Raw genomic sequence first — 24,607 nt, 5'->3', positions numbered from 1 at the left:
TGCGAGTGCAGCGCTCCATCCGGTATTATCCGGTAGTAAGCTGTTGCTTACAAACCAATCAGTGTTTTCGGTGGGCGAGCGGAGGACGCAAGAACAGTACTGAATGTGTGCTCCCTTGCAGTTCCAAGAGTGAAGCGCAACGGATGTGGTAGCGATGTAGTAAATACTGCTTTATAAGTATGAAGAAGGCAAATATATGATATTTTCATTTACATTTATCGTTATTGTTGAATAATAATAATATACTAAAATAATTATTCATTATTATTATTATTATTATTATTATTATTATTACTGTTGTTGTTGTTGTTGTCCACCTCTGTGGTGTAGTGGTTAGTGTGATTAGCTGCCAGCCCCGAAGGCCTGGGTTCGATTCCCAGCTCTGCCACGAAATTTGAAAAGTGGTATGAGGGCTGGAAGGGGGTCCACTCAGCCTCTAGAGGTCAACTGAGTAGAGGAGGGTTTCGATTCCCGCTCAGTCATTCCCGAAGTGATTTTCCATGGTTTCCCCATTCTCCTCCAGGTAAATGCTGGGATGGTACCTAATGTAAAGCCATGGCCGCCTCCTTCCCTCTTCCTTGTCTATCCCTTCTCATCATCCCATCCCCCCACAAGGCCCCTGTTCAGCATAGCAAGTGAGGTCGCCTGGGCGAGGTACTGGTCCTCCTTCCCAGCTGTATCCCGGACCAACGGGCGAGTTGGCCGTGCGGTTAGGGGCGCACAGCTGTGAGCTTGCATCCGGAAGATAGTGGGTTCGAGCTCCACTGTTGGCAGCCTTTAAGGTGGTTTTCCCATTTTCACACCAGGCAAATGCTGGGCACCTTAATTAAGGCCATGGCCGCTTCCTTCCCACTTCCAGGCCTTTCGTATCCTAGCGTCGCAATAAGACCTATCTGTGTCGGTGCGACGTCAAACAAATTGTAAAAAAAAAAAAAAAAAAAAGTATCCCCGACCCAAAGTCTTGCACTCCAGGACACTGCCCTTAAGGCGGTAGAGATGGGATCAATCAATGAGTCCGAAGGTAAAACCAACCCTGGAGGGTAAACGGAAATAAAGATTATTATTGTTATTGTCATTATTATTATTATTATTATTATTATTATTATTATTATTCTATTGTACGTCTCACTAACCACTTCTGTGGTTTCCTGCGACGTCGAGGTGCCGGCATTTTGTCCCACAGGAGTTTTTTAACCTCCCGATATGAGGCTGTCGTATTTGAGCACCTTCAAGTACCACCGATCAAAGTCGGAATTGAATCCGCAAACTGGAGCTCAGAAGGCCAGCGCTCTACCGTCTGAACTACTCATCCCAGTACAGCATATAAAAAATTCCAATCCCTTCTTTCTCTTCAATAATAAATGAGCTACGAGTATAATTCATGTAAGAGCATCGTATATACCGGTAATACATGTTCAAATGCAATGAGATATAATTATTACTTTTACTATTAATAATATTGTAAATGCATTTGCAAGGGCATAATGTATGGCAATATTCAATCTACATTATTCTATACACCTGCACCTATTGCAAACTGAATTTCAACAGATCAAAATCTGTTATTCATAGCGTAACAAATAATGCGGCAATCTTGAAACGACTGCAGCAGCATTTGAATGACAAACGTAAAAAGAACACATGAATCGGATGCATCTGTGGAATTAGTAGGCCCTACTGAAACCTAAATAGTAATTCCACCCAAGATCACCGTTACAACATTGCCCACATTAAAGCATTTGAATTTTATAAATAAGAAGAAATAGCGCACAAATGTGCATTACATTTTAGAGTAATCCAATAAGGAAGCTGTTCTTTTGCTGCATACACTAAAATGGTATCGTTCACATCGTTTGTTACATAACACGCACACGCACTGCACAGATGGGTCATGAAAACCCGGTCGTACGCACAGTTTGTGATGGAAACCATGTATGGCCAGTCTATTCAGAGCACTCCTCAGTTCGTTGTTCGGCCCAGTCCAGCTTCGATTAATCATTGCGTCCGTCCCGTAGAATTCCAAGTCAATTTCCGCTCGTTTTCTTAGTCTAATATGAAGTAGTTCCTGTTCTTGTCGTGTGGAGGGTAATTGTAGTCTCATTCTTATGTCTTCCATAAGGAAGGTTTCTCTGGCTAGCTCATAAGCAAGTCTTGACTGTGACATTTTGGAAATACCCAAAATTCTTTTCAAGAATCTAGCCTTGACATTCTCAATAACTCTAAGGTCAGATAGAGTTAGATGTTCCCAAATTAGCTCCAAACCGTATGTCAGGGCAGGTAGAACCTTTGCATAGAACAGCGTCATGGCTGTATTTAGAGACAGTTTAGTGGGTTCCTTCAAATCATACATATTTCTTATGGCTGCCAATGACCTTTCTCTTATATGAATTCTGAAAGAAGTAGAAGAGGGCTGGAGCGTAATTCCCAAGTATTTGAATGAATTCACAACTTCCAGGGCTGTTTCACTGCTTGTTATCTTGTCATTTGCTGCTATTCTCCCTCCTTTCCGGAAAACCATTTGCACTGTTTTATTTCTGTTGATTATGAGACTATTCATGTCGGCATACTTATCGAGTTTATCCATTACAGCTTGTAGGTCATCTCTGTTGTTCGATCCTATTGCTATGTCATCTGCATACTGGTACATCACAACCGATGTTTTGTGGATGATATTTGAGATATCTGCTAAGGCTATGTTAAATAGTATCGGACTAAGGGGGTCCCCTTGAAGTACCCCGTTGCTTTGTATAATGGCTGCTGAGGACGCTTTGCCATCTTGTATCGTGACCCTGTTGTAAGCAAGGATGTTGTTTATGGCTATGGTTAGTGGGTTGTCTGCTCCAATCATATTCGCTAGTTTTCTAAGGAGTATTTCTCTGTTTAAGAGGTCAAAAGCCTTTTTAAAGTCTACAAAGATTACATAAAATTTCCCCTTTGACCACCTCATTGATTCACGTATATTGTCCAAGAGATTCTTGACTGCATGTAATGTCCCTCTTCCTTTCATGAAACCAAATTGGAGTTCGGGGATCATAGCTCCTGTTTCTGCAATTAGTCTGTTCTCTAGGATCTTGACATAGGTCTTATAAATGTTGTTTTCGAGGGCAATGCCTCTATACGAATCAGGGTCATCCCTGTCTCCTTTGCCTTTGAAGAGCATTTTGATATGCGACTGTCTCCAACCTTCGGGTATTTTCCCTGTCGTCAAACACGCGTTGAACAGAGTGGTCCATGTATGAAGCAGAATGTCACAGGTATCTTTCAGATTTTCATTGAAAACTCCATCTGGGCCAACTGCCTTCTTATTTTTCATGGACTGGATAGCAGTTTTGACTTCCTCCTGATCAATAGGTCTTGTTGTACAATGTAGATTTTCTCGAAGTGGGAGGGCTATGTCGAGATTTTGCTGATTAAGGATCTCCGAGAAATGTTTCTCCCATGTAGCTATTGGAAATTCTGGAGAAGGGCACGTAGCTCGTTGTTTGAGAGCAATGTAAGGGTCTTTCATAGCATCTTGAGCTTGCAATTTAGCCTTTTCTTCTAGGTAGTGCGCCTTCTTTTGTTTGAGTAGTTCCTTATATGTTTTCCTTTTCACTGCATACTCAGCATATGTGGATTCCCCACCTGTTTTCCGTGCCTTGTGTAAAAGGTTCAGAGTATCTTGTCTGGCCGTGTAGCACTCCTTGTCGAACCATGGTTTGGCGATCCTCGGAGTCTTCCTGATTTGTGCTTTCTTTATGAGGTTCAGAACACTATCCAGTGCAGCGTCAATCATTCCTTCATTTATCATCTGTGGTACTCTTTTCAAGTCTTCTTTTCCACCCTCTATGACAGGCATACACACTTTCCTTGTAATGCATAGATTAGGACTCTTCTTGGTTACTGGATTTTGGATTTATAATTATAATTTATTTTGAATTTTCCGCCAGTGAATTCAATCGGAGGACTACCGGAGGTCTCCGGAGGAAGAGCGAAAACAACTGCTCCGCGCCGCTCCTACCGTTCCCAGCTCTAGATTTGTGTTCAAAACCCAATCTTCCGGGTGTAATTTACGTCGTAAGTAGTTACATGCAACGATTTATTTTACTGGAGTAAAATATTATCGGTTCTCCCGAAACGTTATTAAATTTCTCTTAAAACTAGTTTTCAATTAAAATATTGGAGAAATAAATAAATATTATTTATTAATTATCCTGAAATGAACCACGAAAAATTGTTGACACATAAACAAGATCCATTAAAGTGAAAATCCAATTTACCTGTGATAAATCTTTGACTCTTTGTAAAAGGAGACATAGGTAAAAACCAAGTAAAAAAAAAAAAACACACTGAAAAACCTGTTCAGGTTTTACGTTCAGGATTCGGTTTCTGTTAAGAGTTCGTTGTTATGTGAATAGGGTGCACCACTCTACAGACATGTAGTTAAATAAAAAGAACATCTTAAAAAAAAAAAAGAAGACGGAAACCAGAGGATATAAGTTGGTGGCTGAGGATTATTACCAACTGCATGGAACCAGTCTCATCCACACTTTATTTATACGACGTGCTTCCGACATCTGACAATGAAAGCTGTAACATAGAACAGGTTTCCCGTAATAGATGAAGGATATACATACTTGAGTATTCATTCGTCATTTAAATTATTCGAGTTCAAATTCAATATGATGACTCAACCATTACCTAGTAGCAGGTGAGCTTATAATTTATGAGACCTTTAAGGTTATGATATCGAATTGTCATATTACCTTTAAACTTGAGGTCTACATTAATCATGCTTTAAACCACTAATTTATTTCTAGATTCCATACGTTGAACTCGGGTTCAGTTTCATGTATATCGTAAACTGTAAACACATTGTAAAAAAAAAAAAAAAAAAAAGGTCCGTCTTAAAGGTCTGATATAATATTTTCTTTTCTTTTAGAAAGCGTGTTCGTAGCAACAACTGTGAAGAAGAATGCTGTGATTTTATGCCACTTTCCAAACGTATCAACAATCTACACATAAATAACGGAAACTGTTGCATTGGCTTAGGACATCTGCTGCCTAAGCATTCTGCATTAGAACAGGTTAAGACCACTTTTTATGGATGTAGGGAAGTTGCTTTATTGTACGCGTGATAAACCTTGAAATAAAGTACAGTATATTAATGATGCCCACCCCTGCATGCACACATCTAATTTCTCCCAACCAGCAAGCAGTTTCATGAAGCATGTCATCATTATGGTACAAAACCATATTATTAATCCTCTTCCAGTGTAGGTCTTTAGATTTGGTTGCTAAAATTTGTTGTTAAGTTAACTACAACCTTGAAATAAAGTACAGTATATTAATGATGCCCACCCCTGCATGCAAACATCTAATTTCTCCCAACCAACAAGCAGTTTCATGAAACATGTCATTATTATGGTACGATACCATATTATTTATCCTCTTCCAGTGTAGGTCTTTAGATTTGGTTGCTAAAATTTGTTGTCAAGTTAACTACAATGAAGTGCAAAGTAGTACTGGGAATAGGGTCACCTTCATTCCTTAGAAATCAAAATTAAGTTCAGAAGTTTTTAGCTGTGTATGTTGATTCAGTATAGAAAGAGAAAGTATGTTGTTTAAGTCATTAAAGACTGCAAACCTCATTTAACTACTGTACTATATCATATCTGCAAGTAGCTTCACATTACCAAGTTGCATTTTAGGTCTGTGTAGTTAATTAGGGTTTGTATGAAGCAGAATTGCATTTTGCACGAAGTACCATATATGAGAACAAAAAGGTCTGTGTAACTATTTCTAGGTTGTGTCTATTTTCATGAGCACATAATATTTACAATGAAAATATTATTCATTACTTGCAACTGCTATTTTCTCTTTCAATCCTGTTAACAACAACCTGAATATTTAAATAACTGTCATGCTTCAAGATTTGAAATTCAAAAACTATCAAAACATATGATTTCTAATTATATTGTTATTTTTAGAACCTACATCCTAAGATGTTTCAGCTCCAAATGTGGTGAAGGGTGTTTCATTTTACAAATCAGATTATTTACTGAATTAAGTTAGTCTAGAAATACCTTGTAAGGTGGTTGAGTCATGTTAGGCAGAACATCAGTCTAATAAAGCCTTCAGGAGGTACTTTTGACATAAATTTTTCACACAAAAAGTAATCTCATTTGCTCTAAAATAAAGTTAGTTTTTTCTATTCAGAATTTTAGTATATTGTAATCATCAGTTTGCATGTAGTTCCTGCTTTTATGTATTCTGTCCGATAAAATCTGTTATTGTAGTGACTGTTTCAGTACACGTATTCATAATTGATGGGGATAGCATTAGAGGCAGAGCAGCAGTGGCTTGATATAACTATTGTAGGGAATTAGTGTTGCACCATTTTGAGGATAATCGATGGTCAGATCTAAACCCACTTGTCTCCAGAGTCTTTGAGGAATTATTTTTCCTTAAAACAATAATCATCATAAGTCCATAAGGAAATGTCACACTGGTCAGTGCTTTAACAGACTGAAATACTTCGGTACTCTTCTTGGTTTGTTAAGATGATAATGTGCTTTCAATACATATTCTTTAGTTCTGTAATCCAATTCAATCTTTCTTTAATTTGTGCCCTAGAAATTCCATTTTTAGTACTTTCAAAAAGCCCCATAATGTATCCTGAGTAGACCTAATTAATATTTCTTCTTGTAAATGATAGCTTCTCCAAAAATTAGTAGGTAATATTCACTTCTAATGAAGACCTTGTTAGCAATAACCTCCTGAAAATCATTGGACACAATAGTGCGAGGATAATTAAAAATCATACCAGGACCCTACTGTAGTTTTTCTTGTGGCCCTAATCGTTTTTTTGTACTGCCAGCATCATATAAATTGAAGTTTACATGATAATAATTATAAAAATTATAATAATAATCATCAATGTAAGACCTCAGCTACCATTTTCCAGACAATTTTTACTTGATGCCATTTGATCTAACTGCGTGTCAATTTCTACATTCCATTTTACTCTGCCAGATGGTAGAGAAACCAGGACTTTGTATGGTGATGTATGGCCGAGTTTTAATTACTTTTGTTGGGAAAACGTCAACAGTGTCACTAGGGATCTTTAACTTGCAGACATTGTATGAGATGTAGTATTGAATGAACTTTCTTTTTGCACACTTCAGAATTCCAACTACTTCACCCCTCCACAGAGGGTTGGTGTCAAGAAAGGCATCCGTCTGTAAAAATGGGCTACATCCATGCAGAGAGCCTACTCCAGGTAATTGGGAAAAGGCAAGGAGGAGGAGAAGATCCACCTACCTCTGCCAGGTTTGAACCCACTATCTTGGAATACAAAAGCCAACGCACTATTGCTGATCCTCTGAGGGAGAGTGTAGGTGACTACTAGCTGATGTACCCATGCTTCGCTACGGAATTCTACATTGTATACAGAATTCTAGGTTAGGTAGTGTACACCTTGTGAGCAAGATTGTATTATATTGCATAGCTTTTAACGTTATCCTAGAAACGCGATGGGGAAGTCACCAAACGTCTTTTCTCGTATGAAGATTGGGTTGGGGAGTTCTCATTATAATGGCAGACACTCTCCACCTGCTTTTTTACATCCTCCGAAAGACTGTCTTAGTGGTTTTCCCAAGTGGAATAAACATAGGTCATTAAAATGACGTCAGTAGGAATAGCACAATTAAAAGCAATATGAAATGCTCAATCAAATGAAAAATCGTGCATTTTCTCACTTTTAACGAACAGTACTACACTGCCGATCTAACAGTCCAATGTTCCAGAGCTGGAATGACCAAGTCGCTGACAGTCATGATCCGTGAACAGTCTTCGACAATTTTCGGCGAGGGGGGGATTGAATAGTGGAGAGTCCCAAGGAAAATCTATGCCCTTTTATTAATCTGTTTCCTAGGAGTACCTGATGAGTCAGAAAATCTCATTTCACTACACTGACAGCGGAAAAATCTATCTGACTTGGAGGCAAATTTTTCCTCCAAGCCAGTGTAGAAAACCCCTCTTAACTGCTAATGTGGAATAAAATGAATGTAGAATTTAATAAAAGTAAAGAGGAAGACGCTTTTCTTAAGAAACGGCTCTCTTCAGGGTTGAATTTGAGTTAGGCCTATTTAGTGAACTGTAGTGCTACAATTTGGAATAGGCCTAAATTGTAATTCTAAACCAGTCATACTACTATTACTAAGTGAGCCTCTGCCAAACGTGCACACTGCTCATTCAAAACAGAGCGTGTCAGTGTAGGGATCGAGCGTGTCAGAGTAGGGATCGAATAGCTGGAATACTATGATGAACCAGTGTGTTACATACCAGCAGTATCAGACAATGTATGAACCAGAGAGATGGCATGCTGATGAAAAATGTTTTCTAACTCCCCAGGTATTTCCCGCCAATATTCAGTCAGGCTGTTATACTCAGTACGCAACAGTAATCCCGTCTATCGGAGTTGAGGGCACCATAAGAGGCAAAGAACATCATAACAAACATGTCATTGTTGATTAATGTTATGCGCTTTACATATTGTGGGCCTTCACATTTAGTTTTCTTTCGGTTCTGAAATACAAAATTAATAAAACATAAATTATCAGAAATTGTATTCTCTATACCTTTTGTTATGTAGTACTTTTCTATATGACCAATAACATAGATATTTAAAAATTCCGTTTTAGGCGCCTACCCCTAAACTACCATTTCATCCAGGGTCAGTAAAACTGTTTATAGCTTAGACTATAGTTTCTTCTTCCCCGACTCTATATACCGATTTTAATTAAATTATTTTCACCTATTTTCTCGCGGTTCGGCGTTGATGTGGACTTAGCAACAAAAATTGAAATTCATGAATATCTGTGCTATCATAGCCGGTAGGATAACAATGTATAAGACACAAATTATCGGAAATTTAATTCTATATAACTTTAGTTATGTAGTATTTATCGATAGGACCACTAATAATAGAAATATTTGAGAATTGAATTTTAGGCCTTCCCCTAAACTACCATTTCACTCAGCGTGAATAAAATGATTTATAGCCTAGATTGTAGTGGCTCATCCCCCGACTTTACATACCGATTTTCTTGAGCCTTTTTTCTCGTGATGCGTCTAAATACAGACAGACAGAAATTACGGAAAAGTAAAAAGTGCATTTTCTTGTTACTGTGGACATGTCCAATACAGAAATACCATTATTTCCAAATTCTGAGCAATGTACAGACAAAACTCTCATTTTATATATATAGATTATTGAAGAGCCAGATTAAGGAGCCTTAAAATTGAGGTCATCAACCTCCAAGAAGATATTATGTAACATGTTACACTGATGAGAAAAAAAAAAAAAAAAATGCATCAGCTCAAGATATTTGAGAAACTGAGATATATGAATTTTAACATTTTACATGCTCTCCTAACTCGACAATAGGCATACATCATCCCAAAGTGTGGTGTTATGCAGCTGAAAATTAATTCTATCACAAGAATGCATGTCTTTGTTTCCATACCCTAATTGTTTCTTCCATGTGTGAGGAAGGGAATTCTCGGACCTTCTACTAGATGTTAAAGAGCACTTATGGGACAGAAGATGCCGTTGAGCTCAGAGGATGACACTTGGGCAGTAGTGTTGGTAGAGGATGGATGCAGCTTGCATTATGTGGCTGAGTTGTTAACACTGTCGTCCATCAACAATTTCATTTACCATGCAGAGGTATTGGGAACTGGGTTCATACTCTCACAGGCCAGGATCTGGTAGGAGAAAGTCAACTTCTGCAAAGGATAACCAATTCTTGCACCTTCTAATTTTGCATGACTGGCACAATACTGCGGTTCAAGCAACAAGTCGGCTTGAACAGGTACAAGATGTGAATGTCGGAGAGTAGACAGTGAGGAATAGGTTATGTGATGCTGAACTCTACTCCAGAAGACCTACTACTGGCCCAGATCTAATGCGTCAACATTGACAGAGTCGCTTATGTTTCACAAGAGATCATTGGGACTGGGTTGATGAACAATGGGGAAATAGTTCTCTTCATGGTTGAATCTCTGTTTAGCGTCAGATCCCCAGATGGACAAGAAAGGGTGTGGAGGAGATTTTCTTCACGTGTAGCTTGCAGTGGCATTCCTGTAATGGTTTGGGCAGGCATCTCCTTGGCTGCCAGCCGAACAGAGTTCGTCTTTGTGGAAGGTGGGTCACTTACGGCCCATTCCTACATTGATGAAATCCTGGAATAATGTGTTCTTTTGCACCATTCATTGGTGAAGATTTTCTCCTAATGCAGAACAGTGTGCACCCTCGTGTGGCAAGATGTGTCTTTTAGTATCTCAACAAAGTAGGGATCCAGTTGATGCAGTGGCATGCACTCAGTCTGGATCTCAACCCACTTGAACATCTATGGGACATTTTTGGAAGAAAAGTGCTCAGAGACTATGCAGGAGCTGTGGGAAGTCCATCAAGAAGAATGAGATCTCATTCCTCAAGAGGACATGGCAGCACTAATGAGGAGTATGCCTCAAAGGCTTGAAGCTGTGATTCACCGAGCTCGATAGCTGCAGTCGCTTAAGTGCGGCCAGTATCCAGTATTCGGGAGATAGTAGGTTCGAACCCCACTGTCGGCAGCCCTGAAGATGGTTTTCCGTGGTTTCCCATTTTCACACCAGGCGAATGCTGGGGCTGTACCTTAATTAAGGCCACGGCCACTTCCTTCCCACTCCTAGCCCTTCCCTATCCCATCGTCGCCATAAGACCTATCTGAGTCGGTGCGACGTAAAACAACTAGCAAAAAAAAAAAAGCTGTGATTCATATCAGATTTGGCAACACACGTTTCTGAAAGTGTGCACAATGGTGCAAATAATACAGTGCAGTTATAACCATAACATTTGAGCGAAAGGAAATGACCTATCCTTAAACAATGTTAAATTTTGATACAAACAAGGGTGAATTTTACACAAACAAAAAAAAAATGTTATCCCTGTAAATCATTTGCTGTAAACTCTCATTTCTGCCAGGAAAAATTGCTCTGTATATCTCATTAGTTGTGATTAAAATGACAATCGTAAACACACACACAAGTTAGGTATTGATTTAAGTAAATAACTTTTTTTGCAAAATGTGAAGTGTTGCATGCTTTATCTTTTTCTTATCAATGTATTTATTGACCTTGAGTATTAGTGTTTTAAGAAATATAGCCTAAATGTTTTCATCATGGACTGTTTTGCCTTACAGCTTTTAGTCTTCAAGCCTTTGTGAATGAACTCTAATTCCTCCATAAATATTGTATTCGCAGCTCTTACGATGACCTTTTTGCTTCCATATATCTTACACTGAAACTATTTTATTCAGATTCCAAACATCATATCCAAGATTCCGTACTGATTCTTTCTCCCTCTATAGGCAAGTCTTGTTTACTTCTGAGATAAGCTACCATTTAAGATTTGCCTCTCATAGCCTCACCATGGAAGCTGATTCATATGCACACCTTCATATATTTTCATTTCAGTTTTCATGTCCATTTTCTTCTGCTGAAAATTATCTGATGTCCACTCAACTTTCAACCCTATATTGGAAATTGGGCCCAGGTAACAATTTATGGATAATTTGGGCTGTAAACCCACTGCTTTCATACAAAATACTGAAAATCGCATATTACAAAACTCAATTGGTTTGCTTGCCTACACCTTAATTTAATGTCTAGATGATTTTTGGTTGAAAATCCTCTGTATTTGAAATGGCCCGTGCTTACTACTTTAGTAGTTTCTACTGAGCATTCTAACTTCTCATGTTTTTCTCTTCTGAAGTTGTAATGTAGTAAATGCTGACTTTCATTCTTTGCTTCCTGCATCTCTCTTCAGATTGAACATTGACTGCAAGATTATGATACAGTCTCCCATTATAACCATGTCGTCAACATTTCTAAGATACCCACCTAAATAAATACCCTTCTATTTCAGTAAATCATCCATATGAATTATGAAAGTTAAAAAAAATTACAACTTCTCTGATTACCATAACTTCTTTGAATCAAGAATTTATTTTATCATAAAATCTCTGCAGGCCAATTGTTAGCATTCTGTCTGTGTGAATCACCTTTCCGTTAGCGTTTATCAAGCCTCTAATAACAATAATCATAAGAATTTCTTTCTTTCTTAATCTGTTTACCCTCCAGGGTTGGTTTTTTCCTTTGGACTCAGCGAGGGATCCCTCCTCTACCACCTCAAGGGCAGTGTCCTGGAGCATGAGACTTTGGGTTAGGGGATACAACAGGAAGACCAGTACCTCACCCAGGCAGCCTTACCAGCTATGCTGAACAGGGGCCTTGTTGGAGGATGGGAAGTTTGAAATGGATAGGGAAGGAAGCGGCCGTGGCCTTAAGTTAGGTACCATCCCGGCATTTGCCTGGAGGAGAAGTGGGAAACCACAGAAAAACACTTTGAGGATGGCTGAGAATCGAACACCCCTTTACTCATTTGACTCCCCAAGGCTGAGTGGACCCCGTTCCAGCCCTCGTATCATTTTTCAAATTTCGTGGCAGAGCCAGGAATCAAACCCAGGCCTCTGGGGATGGCAGCTGATCACTCTAACCACTATACCACAGAAGCGGACATAATAATAATTATCCATTGTCCATTATTGGACAAAATGCATTTTTAACAATTTTGACTCAAAACCAAATATAACAATTCCTTGGTACGTTAGCATCAGACCTCAAAGAAATGGGCCTATGACCAGAAGACACGCACTTGAGACCTCAGAACAAGCATTATGACTTTTGAGACTTTCAGAGATCAAATCAAAATCACTTTATTTGCAAATGAGGTGTCTACCTCAGTGGCAAATGATGCACAAGTAATACATTATTATTAAGCACTAAATTTTAAATTAAAAGGAAAGAAGACATTTTCTTAAAATACAGTACAGGGTGTTTCAAAAAGAATATACGTATTTCGAATGCATATATTTATTAAGCTGTAAGACATACGAATATGAAACTTTACACACATATTTATGAACCTCTCAAGTTCAGATTACAGATGTTCAATATGTCCTCCATCAGCGACACGGGCAATATCACATCAATACCCAAATTCCTTCCATACTTGGGCAAGCATGTCCTTTGTCACTAATGTTATGGCAGTACGGATCCGGTTCTTCAACTCTTCCAGGTTCTGTGGGAGTGGTGGTACATTAACGTTGTCTTTAACGAAACCCCACAGAAAGAAGTCACAGGGTGTCAAATCCGGTGACCGTGGAACCCAGCTGAGACATGCTAAGTCGCCAGCTCCTTGACGACCAATCCAACGGTTCGGTAGAGTTTCGTTCAGATATTCACGCACTTGGCGACTCCAGTGAAAAATGAAGTTGTCTTTGTGCATCCTCGGAAACAACCAGTTTTGTAACATAGCGAGATACTGCTGACCGTTAACCATGTTTCCATCAAAGAAGAATGGGCCGTAAACAGATGATCGGGATATCATACAAAACACATTGACTTTTGGGCCAATCTCATACATGTTCAATGACTGCATGTGGGTTCTGTAGGCCCCAAATTCGAAAATTGTGTTTGTTCACCTGACCACTAATATGGAAAGTTGCTTCATCACTGAACACAATGCATTGTATGAAAGTGTTATCATTGTCAATAGCATCAAGAATCTCATTACAAAATGCCACACATTTGCGTTTATCAGGACGCAGAGGTTGTAACAGCTGTAACTTGTACGGCTTCATAACCAACCGACGTTGTCTCAAAACACGCCGAATTGTTGTTGTAGGCAGTTGTAACTCCCGACTGGCACGAGGAGTTGATTTTGAAGGGCTACGTTGGAAAGCAGTTTCAGTTCGTGCAGTATTTTCTTCAGGAACACAAGGGCAGCCAGGACTCTTTCCTTTATATACACACATCTACAAACTGTCTGTATCATCTGCGAATGTTCCACCCATTCGGAGAATCAATTGGGTACCTCAACCTGAAACGTCTTTGCACTGTAATCACGGAATTGCACTTCGCAAACTCGAGAACACAAAATGATTTCTGCTGCGGAGTAGCCGTTTTAAACATATGACGATTACCAAGCAAAAGAGAAGACAACTGACATCTAGCGGCTATTAATATAAACTAGACTATGTATTTGTTTCTCCAATAGCCGAGCCGAGGCGCAGCGATCGATAGTTTAGAAAAAATAATACTTTGTAATACGTATATTCTTTTTGAAACACCCTGTATTATACAATTTACACTAACAATTTTTCTATTAAACACACAGCTCAAACTTAATAAATTTATATTATTTACAATACTTATAATATCTTCTGTATTTACACCTATAATCAACTCATGTGCAGTATGTGGAATCACTTCAAATAATACTATACAACTGCTATAAAATTTAAATTTACATTGCCTTTTTCTTAAATTACCATTTTGTTACGTAACCTACTTAACGACCTGTTGCATCTTACCCGGAGCCCTTTTTGCCACCACTTTTCAGAGTTCTTGAAGACCCTTCACAGCTACCGTAGCATTCCCAGGGCCCTCGAAGTCCCCACTGTACTTCACCCCTACAGATGGGATATGGACATCTGGTGCAAAATGGTCGAATGAACGCCATGCTCGACACAGCGATATAATGAAAACCTACTGGATCAAACATAAATTGAATTAATGCCAGAATGTATAATAAAACTTACTGTGGTCCCCAGATGGCCAATTAGTGAATAGTAGTAGTAATAATAATAACTAAAGGACCCCTGCTGCTCCGCAGTATTTGTTATAAATAGGTCAGATGATTCTTCTTGATATGCCTGTCGTAGTCATATTGTTTTGCTTGCCCTTTTCATCGGTTTCATGAATAAGTAATAATAATAATAACTTAAATGTTTCCACATTTAAGTTATTATTATTATTACTTATATATTGTTCAATACGGACCAAAAACATGAAATTCATAACCATCAATTCATGAATAAATAAGAAGCATGTTATGGTATGCCACAGTTTGTGATCATCATTATCTATTCTGATGTCGTCATGTCGTTTGCTGGGTAAAAATGTATCCATATATTCACGCTTTTATCCTTCAGTTCTTGATGTACACCTTGGTATTGTGTTGTAGAAGGCAGTGGTATTTTAATTGCAGTTCTTTTATATAGAACGGTTGTTTTGTGAGTCCATAGGTTAGTCTCGAAGGAGTGGGGTTTTTTTTGCCAAGCAGAGAACTTTAAGATACATGGCCTCCACTCTTTCTAGTGTAAGTAGGTTATCCTCCAATAGGTGTTCCCAGATAATGTCTAAGGCGTATGTCATGATGGGGTCTGTTTGTATGTAGACTTTTCTCTTAGCAACATGTAAGTTATTAAGAATGCTCTGCCATCTGTTGAATATATTTGGAAGCTGGGAAAGGTTAGAGAATCACAGTGTATCTAGCAGGGAATAATATTCTTCCATGATCAGAGGAAGTGTATGCTCTCTGCTTCACAGGCAGTAATCAAACATGGCTGCACACAGTGGCATTACTAAGGATGAAAATTATATATCAGAATATTAATGAAAGTGTTAGTCGCTTAGCAACCTGCTAAGTACAGAATGTAGTGAGGATTAGGTTAAGCATTCACCTGCAATTATTGGAGTGGTCATTTAATGATTTGATTTTATGATTACTCAAAGTTGGCTGAACTTGGAGACCTATCAATGTCTCATGATTCACCAGCAGGTATTTCTGGAGAGAATGAAACACAAATGAATAAAATTGGTCCAGTAGAATGAACGGACGGATTTGCCAAAGCTGTTTTTAATAAACTCTTTTAATATGTAGATGATGATGATAATAATAATAATAATAATAATAATAATAATAATATGCCTGTTGCTGTTTCATGATGGATATAGTATTTTTTGTCATTTGTCCCTTGGCACAAGCCAGAGTAAAATGTAGCCGCGGCTGAAGTCCCAGTCTCATCTATGGCTGTGACCATACAGAAGCTGCTCTGGTATGGGTGGTACTGAGTAATGGAGCACAACTAGTGCACCTGAATATTACGAAACGTGCTAATCATAGGATCAGTTGTGCTGCAATAACACTTTCTGACCCAATCAGGAAAGCAGTGGCGAACAATCTCATCTTACCTAGTATGCTTCATTTAGGGGCCGCTGTCAGTTTTTGCAGTTTCCCTACAACAGCATAACCTCTGGTGCTATTATATGAGAATCCAATCAACCTTTGGGCTGATGACTTAACAGAGAAAAATAAAATTGTGTGTATATGTGTCAACGTGGCTCAACTTCCTTTTCCCAGGGCATTTTTGTTACAGAGTTCTCTAGATATGCAACCATACACACAGAAAACGTTCACAAGATTTTTCAGATACCTGGGTCATACATTGGTCTTGCCTACCTTTGCAGTCTAAAAGCATAGTTGTTATCCAATTCTCTACCAGTCATGCAAAAACAAAAGTAAATTCTTCTCCTGGAATGGAATACCTCTCTAGTTCAGCAATGGTAAAAGCAAAGTCATCTCCATACAGGCCATGAAGACTCTTGGAGGGGTGGAAGATAAAAGCTTCCACTATCCGTAACCTCGGCACTTAATGGGGTAGAGTGGTTTGCTTTATGCCCGACTGCCTTTGGCCCCAGGAATTGACCTCATACTCATTTTTTTGTGTAGGCTGAGTGAATCTCAGGACCATATGCACCTCCAGAAGTGGAAATCTTGTTTCTTAAATTTTTCAACTTTTGACAGGAATCGAACCCACGTCCTTTCAGGTGAACCGAGCACACCTTTACCGCCTTGGCCAGGCAGCCCCTAATTCAGCAATAGTGTTCTCTTTGTATTTTGGTGCATTTACTGCTTTTATATACCAGTAATTCATAGGAACTCGACTCATCTTCTTCTTTCTGGTTTTCTAATTTATTGGGGCCGGCAGTTGATATGGATTTGGCCCATCTTTTTGAATATCTGATGCTAATTATACTAGTTAGACATTTTTTCCCCCCTCATTGTTGCTGCATCATTTCTAGCCCAATTTCATCCACTTCTGCTTCTTTATGACACTGTTCTCTATTTACCACTCTTCCAACCTTGAATTTATTTCCATTTTCACTCTCCTTCCAATTAATTTTGATATATCTAAATCTCCAGGAAGCCTTCATTTTGTATGTGTTCTCGAGAATGTACAGAATTACTATTTACTTCGTTTTCTGCATTGCTGAGATTTATGGTAATTTCCTTAATCCTTACACAATTATCTTGGGTCTGTTCTGTTAGTCATTGGCATAATTCCCATCCTTGACATAATATTCCCTATCCATCTCTTGTTTGAAGACTTTTTAGAAACACTTTTGGAGGACTTCATGCTGCCTTGATTACATTATTCTATCTGGATGAATTTCCCCAATTTTTATGCATGGTTGTTGAAAAAGGGGAGTAGATGGAAATGCATCAACTACTGTGGAATTACTCTGCTCTCTCATGGACTTTTGGAAAAAATGATTGAGAGTGGATTAAGAGGAATTGTAGAATCTTTTTTGGGAGGGGAACAGTATAGTTTTAGGCACAGTCAACTCATCTGTATCTTTCGAGAATATTTTGCTCATTAACTTTGCATAATAATCAGGATTATTGAAGGTTGTGATCAAATGTTGGTGATGGCAGTTTTGAACGTAAATGAAACATTGTCCAGAACATAGCTGATCAGGAATTCCACACACGTGCAGATCTCCTTCACAATGTTCTGTAGTTCACCACTGGCTCTTGTATGTTCCCTACCATTCTTGCCTGCCCCCACTGCACCCTTCCTTTGGTGTGCCATTGTCTTTGACTTCACCCCACCTCTTACTGTGCCCACCTGTTCCCATAGCATTGTCTCTTAATGCAGGCAGAATTAGGGCCATTTAGATATGCATGGTATAACTCCAGTCCTAATGGTGATTTAATGGTAGTCATTGCTGTCAAATGAGTTAAATATTGCATTGAACCTTCGATGAGATTTTTTTCCTTACAATGAAGAACAATATCAGGCAAATTAGTATTTAATTGATTCCCTATTTAAAATAATTTGAATTGATGAGGGAACATGTAAGTTGAATGGAAGAGTTAAGATGTAATTGTATCTAATGGGCTTCAGAGAATCCCCAGGCTGTAATTGAAGGGGACTTCAATGCTCCTGGTGTTACAGTTTGGGTGGGGAGATGCTGTGCAGGGATGGTAGACCCGCACACTTTTGACAGGGCTCTAACTACAGAGTAGTACTGCCAAATGGTAATAGAAGCATTAATGCCAGAATTAGGCAATAGTCCTAGGTTTCAAGCCATGACAAACAATTTTATCTGTCAACAAGATGGTGCGCCACCGCATTATGGATTATGATTATTTTGAAAAGTTGAGAAGAAGGTATGAAGCAATCAATTGGGTGCCCAGATTTCCAGGCCATATCATCCCAAGGTAACTAGAATAAACGATATCCTTTCATTGTGAGGAATGTCAAAAGATAAACTTCTTGCCTTGAAACAGAGACCTTAATTATTAAGGGGTATTATTTTGCACCAGTTTGAAAATGTTCTTAAAAAAATACTGAATAATAATAATAATAATAATTGTTGACTATCTCCAGTTGCCCAAGTGTGGTGTACGAGCCTCCCCTCCTCCATATCTTTGTCCATAATCCATTGTTCTCTCGTAACTTTCTCCCAATCTTGTCCTCTCTCTTCAACATCTTTCTTTACTAGATTGGTCCATTTTTCTTTGGGTCTGCCCACTGTCCTTGTTTTCTTTTACTTCTCTTTCATATTCCCTTCTTGTAGTCTTGCTTGCACTCATCCTTTTTACATGGCCAAACCACTTCAGTCTTGCTTCTTGTGGTTTTATCATACAGCATCTTCACTTTATGCAATAATCAATCAATCAATCAATCAATCAATCAATCAATACTGATCTCCATTTAGGGCAGTTGCCCAGGTGGCAGATTCCCTATCTTTTGTTTTCCTAACCTTTTCTTAAATGATTTCAAAGAAATTAGAAATGGCAGATTCCCCATCTGTTGTTTTCCTAACCTTTTCTTAAATGATTTCAAAGGAATTGGAAATTTATTGAACATCTCCCATGGTAAGTTATTCCAATCCCTAACTCCCCTTCCTATAAATGAATATTTGCCCCAATTTGTCCTCTTGAATTCCAACTTTATCTTCATATTGTTATCTTTCCTACTTTTAAAGACGCCATTCAAACTTATTCGTCTACTAATGTCATTCCATGCTATCTCTCCGCTGACAGGTCGGAACATACCACTTAAAAAAATAATGAAGGTGGTCATTAATCCACCTATTCAATACTTTCGATTATTATTTTTGGCTGAAGATGCCCTAAATTGAGGGCAAAACATGTCCCAAATAAGTGTTATTGTGTTTATGTAACCACTATAAGTGGAAATAAGGTATTGAATAGGTGGATTAATGAACACCTTCATTACTTTTGAACTGTAAATTTTCAATACAGACCAAAAATGAGGTTTATAGCATGTAACATACCACTTAGTCGAGCAGCTTGTCTTCTTTCTTCCAATTCTTCCCAGCCCAAACTTTGCAACATTTTTTGTAACGCTACTCTTTTGTCGGAAATCACCCAGAACAAATCGAGCTGCTTTACTTTGGATTTTTTCCAGTTCTTGAATCAGGTAATCCTGGTGAGGGTCCCATACACTGGAACCATACTCTAGTTGGGGTCTTACCAGAGACTTAAATGGCTTCTCCTTTACATCCTTACTACAACCCCTAAACACCCTCATAACCATGTGCAGAGATCTGTACCCTTTATTTACAATCCCATTTATGTGATTACCCCAATGAAGATCTTTCCTTATATTAACACCTAGATACTTACAATGATCCCCAAAAGGAACTTTCACCCCATCAACGCAGTAATTAAAACTGAGAGGACTTTTCCTATTTGTAAAACTCACAACCTGACTTATAACCCTCTTTATCAACAAACCATTGCCTGCTGTCCATCTCACAACATTATAGAGGTCATTTTGCAGTTGCTCACAATCTTGTAACTTATTTATTACTCTATGCAGAATAACGTCATCTGCAAAAAGCCTTACCTCTGATTCCACTTCTTTACTCATATCATTTATACATATATGTGTAAGAAAACATAAAGGTCCAATAATACTGCCCTGAGGAATTCCCCTCTCAACTATTACAGGGTCAGACAAAGCTTCACCTACTCTAACTCTCTGAGATCTATTTTCTAGAAATATAGCAACCCATTCAGTCACTCTTTTGTCTAGTCCATTTGCACTCATTTTTGCCAGTAGTCTCCATGATCCACCCTGTCAAATGCTTTGGACAGGTCAATCGCGATACAGTCCATTCGACCTCCTAAATCCAAGATATCTGCTATATCTTGCTGGAATCCTACAAGTTGAGCTTCAGTGGAATAACCTTTCCTAAAACCGAACTGCCTTCTATCGAACCAGTTATTAATTTTACAAACGCTGTGAGCTTGCATCCGGGAGACAGTAGGTTCGAATCCCACTATCGGCAGCCCTGAAAATGGTTTTCCGTGGTTTCCCATTTTCACACCAGGCAAATGCTGGGGCTGTACCTTAATTAAGGCCATGGCCGCTTCCTTCCAACTCCTAGGCCTTTCCTATCCCATCGTCGCCATAAGACCTATCTGTGTCGGTGCGACGTAAAGCCCATAGCAAAAAAAAAAAAATTTACAAACATGTCTAATATAATCAGAAAGAATACCTTCCCAAAGCTTACATGCAACGCATGTCAAACTTACTGGCCTGTAATTTTCAGCTTTATGTCTATCACCCTTTCGTTTATGCACAGGGGCTACTATAGCAACTCGCCATTCATTTGGTATAGCTCCTTCAAGCAAACAGTAATCAAATAATTGTCTTTAGTATATCCCCCGAAGTCTTATCAATTCCAGCCGCTTTTCTAGTTTTCAACTTTTGTATCTTATTGTAAATGTCATTGTTATCATATGTAAATTTTAATACTTCTTTAGCATTAGTCTCCTCCTCTATCTGGACATTATCCTTGCATTCTTTACATACTGCTGACTGAATACTTCTGCCTTTTGAAGATCCTCGCATAACACTCCCCATGTTCATTAATTATTCCTGGAATGTCCTTCTTGGAACCTGTTTTTGCCTTAAAATACCTAAACATACCCTTCCACTTATCACTAAAATTTGTATGACTGCCAATTATGCTTGCCATCATGTTATCCTTAGCTGCCTTCTTTGCTAGATTCAATTTCCTAGTAAATTCCTTCAATTTCTCCTTACTTCCACAGTCATTTCTAACTCTTATTTCTTTCCAATCTGCACCTTCCTTCCTAACACATTTATTTTTAACTACGACAAAAACAGCTTCATGATCACTAATGCCATTTATTACTTCGGTTTATCTATAGAGCTCATCTGGTTTTACCAGCACCACATCCAGGATATTTTTCCCTCTAGTTGGTTCCATCACTTTCTGAATCAGCTGTCCTTCCCATATTAGCTTATTTGCCATTTGTTGGTCATGCTTCCTGTCGTTTGCATTTCCTTCCCAATTGACATTTGGTAAATTCAGATCCCCCGCTACAATCACATTCCTTTCCATGTCGTTTCCTACATAGCTGATTATGTTATCAAATAATTCTGAATCCGTGTCAGCGCTACCCTTTCCCGGTCTGTACACTCCAAAGACATCAAGTTGCCTATTATCTTTAGAAATGAGCCTTACACCAAGATTTTCACGTTTCTCATCTTTAACTTTTTCGTAGCTTACAAATTCTTCATTCACCAGAATGAATATTCCCCCTCCCACCATTCCTATCCTATCTCTACGATACACTCTCCAGTTCCATGAGAAAATTTCTGCATCCATTATCATTTCTCAGCCATGATTCAACTCCTATTACAATATCTGGTAAATATATATCTATTAAATTACTTAACACTAACATTTTTATGTCATTCCTACTTGACTTCCAGATCTCTGTACCCTTATCACCGCTCCCTAGACAACCCCGTTTCCCTGAATGTACCTCCTTGTTACCCTTCCAAACAAATTTCCTAACTTATACGTGCCACTGCGGTTTAAGTGAAGGCCAGCTGAGCACAGATCCCTATCTCCTACCCACCCATTAGGATCTAGAAATTTCACTCCAAGTGTCCCACGTAGCCACTCCATAGTCTCATTTAAAACCCCAATCACCCTCCTCCCTCCTACACAGAATTCCACTGATAACAATCTCCGCTTCCTTAAACTTCACCCATGCTGCATTAACCAGATCCCACACATCCCCAACTATGTTGGTACTTATATCAGCTTGCCTTACGTTGTTGGTACCAACGTGAAACACTACCACCTTCTCCTTCCCCTCCTCCGTCTCTTCTACTTTCCTCAACATCTGCCTCAACCTAATTCCTGGATAACACTCTACCCTGGTTCCCTTTCCTCCACACACTTTCCCCACATATCTAACAATTGAATCCCCCATGACCAGAGCCTCAACCCTAACCACCTCATTTGATCCCCTCCGCTCCTGGTCAGCCCTATCTTTCCTGATAGCTGCAGAAGCTACTTCCTCCTCCCTTTTCTCCTTCCCATGACCCTGTTCCACCTGTCTTTTTCTATCCTCTACTCTACATTTCCCTTTCCTACCTTTTCCCTTCCTCCTACTTCCACACATCTCAGCAACAGTTCCCTTCTCCTCATCTTCCCTTTGTTGCTCTACCTGGAGTGGCTCGTACCGATTTCGCACAGAGCCCTTAGCCTGCAATCTCCTTCCCCTTAGAACATTAGACCACCTGTCTTCTACAACTCCCCTTTTCCTTCCTCTCCCTCTTGTACACCTACTGTAACCTGTACATTGTTTGAGGGAGGCCTGTCTTCCTTCCTGCTTCTGTGAGAATCCTAATTATCTCCTTCAAACTCTCCAACTCCTCCCTCATACCCCCCAACCCCCAATACCTCTCCACACCCACAGTCCCTACACTTGCACTCCTTAGCCATTCTTTATGGAAAAAGAAATCACAATAAAAGGAAAAATAAAATAACTTTTGTGAAAAAAAATTAACGGAGGGATATATTGTCTGGGATAGTACCTAAAGATCACACTACAATAAGGTAATTAATATACGACTACACTACAATACCGCAATTAAGTCTATCCTAATTACAACAACAGAATTTTAGTAAGAGAGTTTCTATGGATACCTCTACTGTACCAGTACTACACAAATATTTTACAATAATAAAATAAGCATACTAAATTCTAAAAAGATATTACTTGTATACTACTGTACAGTACACTACAATAAGTTTAAACTACGTTCAGATGTATCCTAAGACTGTCGTGAACCCCCAGCACTTTTAGGCATTCCCAGATATGCTCCCTTGGTATGCTGTCATAAGCCTTTTCAATGTCTAGGAATAGTAGATAAAGTGGTTTCTGTTATGTTCTGAACACGCTACTAAATATACTTATCCAGTACTTAACATTACTTTATTAGGAAAATGCATTTGTCACAGCATTGCATAACTATTCACTACAAAGAATGTTCCAATGAGAAAAACAGCTGTTCTCTCCAGAGAGTATACATCTCTGTGTTGTTACGCTGTTGTTACTAGCGCACTCACTGTGTTATTTTTAAATACACTATAGTCTCCCCCACTTAGAAATGTGTTATACACTGAATTTTAAATAAACACTTTGAAGCTGTGAACTTATCAGATAAGGAATATAGACGAATTTAAAAAAGGGAAAACCAGATAATCTATAGAATTTTGAAAAAGGTACTTCACTTCTCACAGAACAGTTGAGCTGAGTTGGTTCACAAAACAAAATCACGGAACCGCACAGGCAGTCGAGTATGTCTTGATGATCTACGGACACGTTCATTTGTTGGAACATCGGTATTCTGTCGTAGTGTCTCTGTCGTATCTGGGGTTGATGGATTTTCTACTGGAACAGCTGGATCTTGGCGTGGTGATACTGTTAAATCAGAATTAACCGAGACATGGCATTCTGGAGCTCTAGGTACGTCGTATGACTGGGCTGGTTCAAATGTAACTGATTTAGGTTGAATGAGTGTCCCACGCATTTGGTCAATATGGCGTTTCAGTGTCCTTCCTGATTCGTCCAAAATAACTAGGTAGTGTCGCTGACCATACTTCTTTACAACCTTTCCAAATTTCCAAGTGTACTTGTTATTGCAAAAGAAGCGCACCTGGACTCTCTCCCCCACATGAAACGATCGTCCTGGTTTGGCTACCGATAATGAAGGTTGAGGTCGGGTAGGGAAGAAAGCATCAAGGCGAATCCTCATTTTTCGGTTCAGGTATAGCTCTGCTGGTGACTTTCCACATGCAAGGGGTGTAGCACGGTATCGAAACAGAATCTTTTGTATTTTCTCGTATATTGGAACATTATCATCAGAGGCAGTACGGAGACGATTCTTCAATATTTGAACATGTCGTTCTGCTAAGCCGTTAGTGGCTGGGTGACCAGGTGCAATGAATTTTTGAAAAATTCCATTTGTTGAACAATAGGTGCGAAATTCATTGCTTTGAAAAATGGCTGCATTATCTGAGACAA

The 24,607-nt window shown here is 38.9% G+C and overlaps 1 protein-coding gene across 1 annotated transcript in view; it reads left to right on the top strand.

Moving 5' to 3' along the window:
- The first annotated feature begins 4,421 nt into the window (after positions 1-4,421).
- LOC136876191 (uncharacterized) overlaps positions 4,422-24,607 on the top strand; it is a 39,178-nt gene continuing 18,992 nt past the window's right edge. Inside the window, exons 1-2 of the mRNA XM_067149932.2 lie at positions 4,422-4,690; positions 4,922-5,066. Coding sequence (XP_067006033.1) covers positions 4,662-4,690; positions 4,922-5,066 — 174 coding nt within the window. The 5' untranslated portion in view covers positions 4,422-4,661. The remainder of the gene's footprint in view (positions 4,691-4,921; positions 5,067-24,607) is intronic.

This window comes from Anabrus simplex, chromosome 6 (assembly GCF_040414725.1).
Source record: "Anabrus simplex isolate iqAnaSimp1 chromosome 6, ASM4041472v1, whole genome shotgun sequence".
NCBI lineage: Eukaryota > Metazoa > Arthropoda > Insecta > Orthoptera > Tettigoniidae > Anabrus > Anabrus simplex.
The sequence above is the reverse complement of the archived record's forward strand: the minus strand, read 5'-3'. Positions and strand labels throughout refer to the sequence as shown.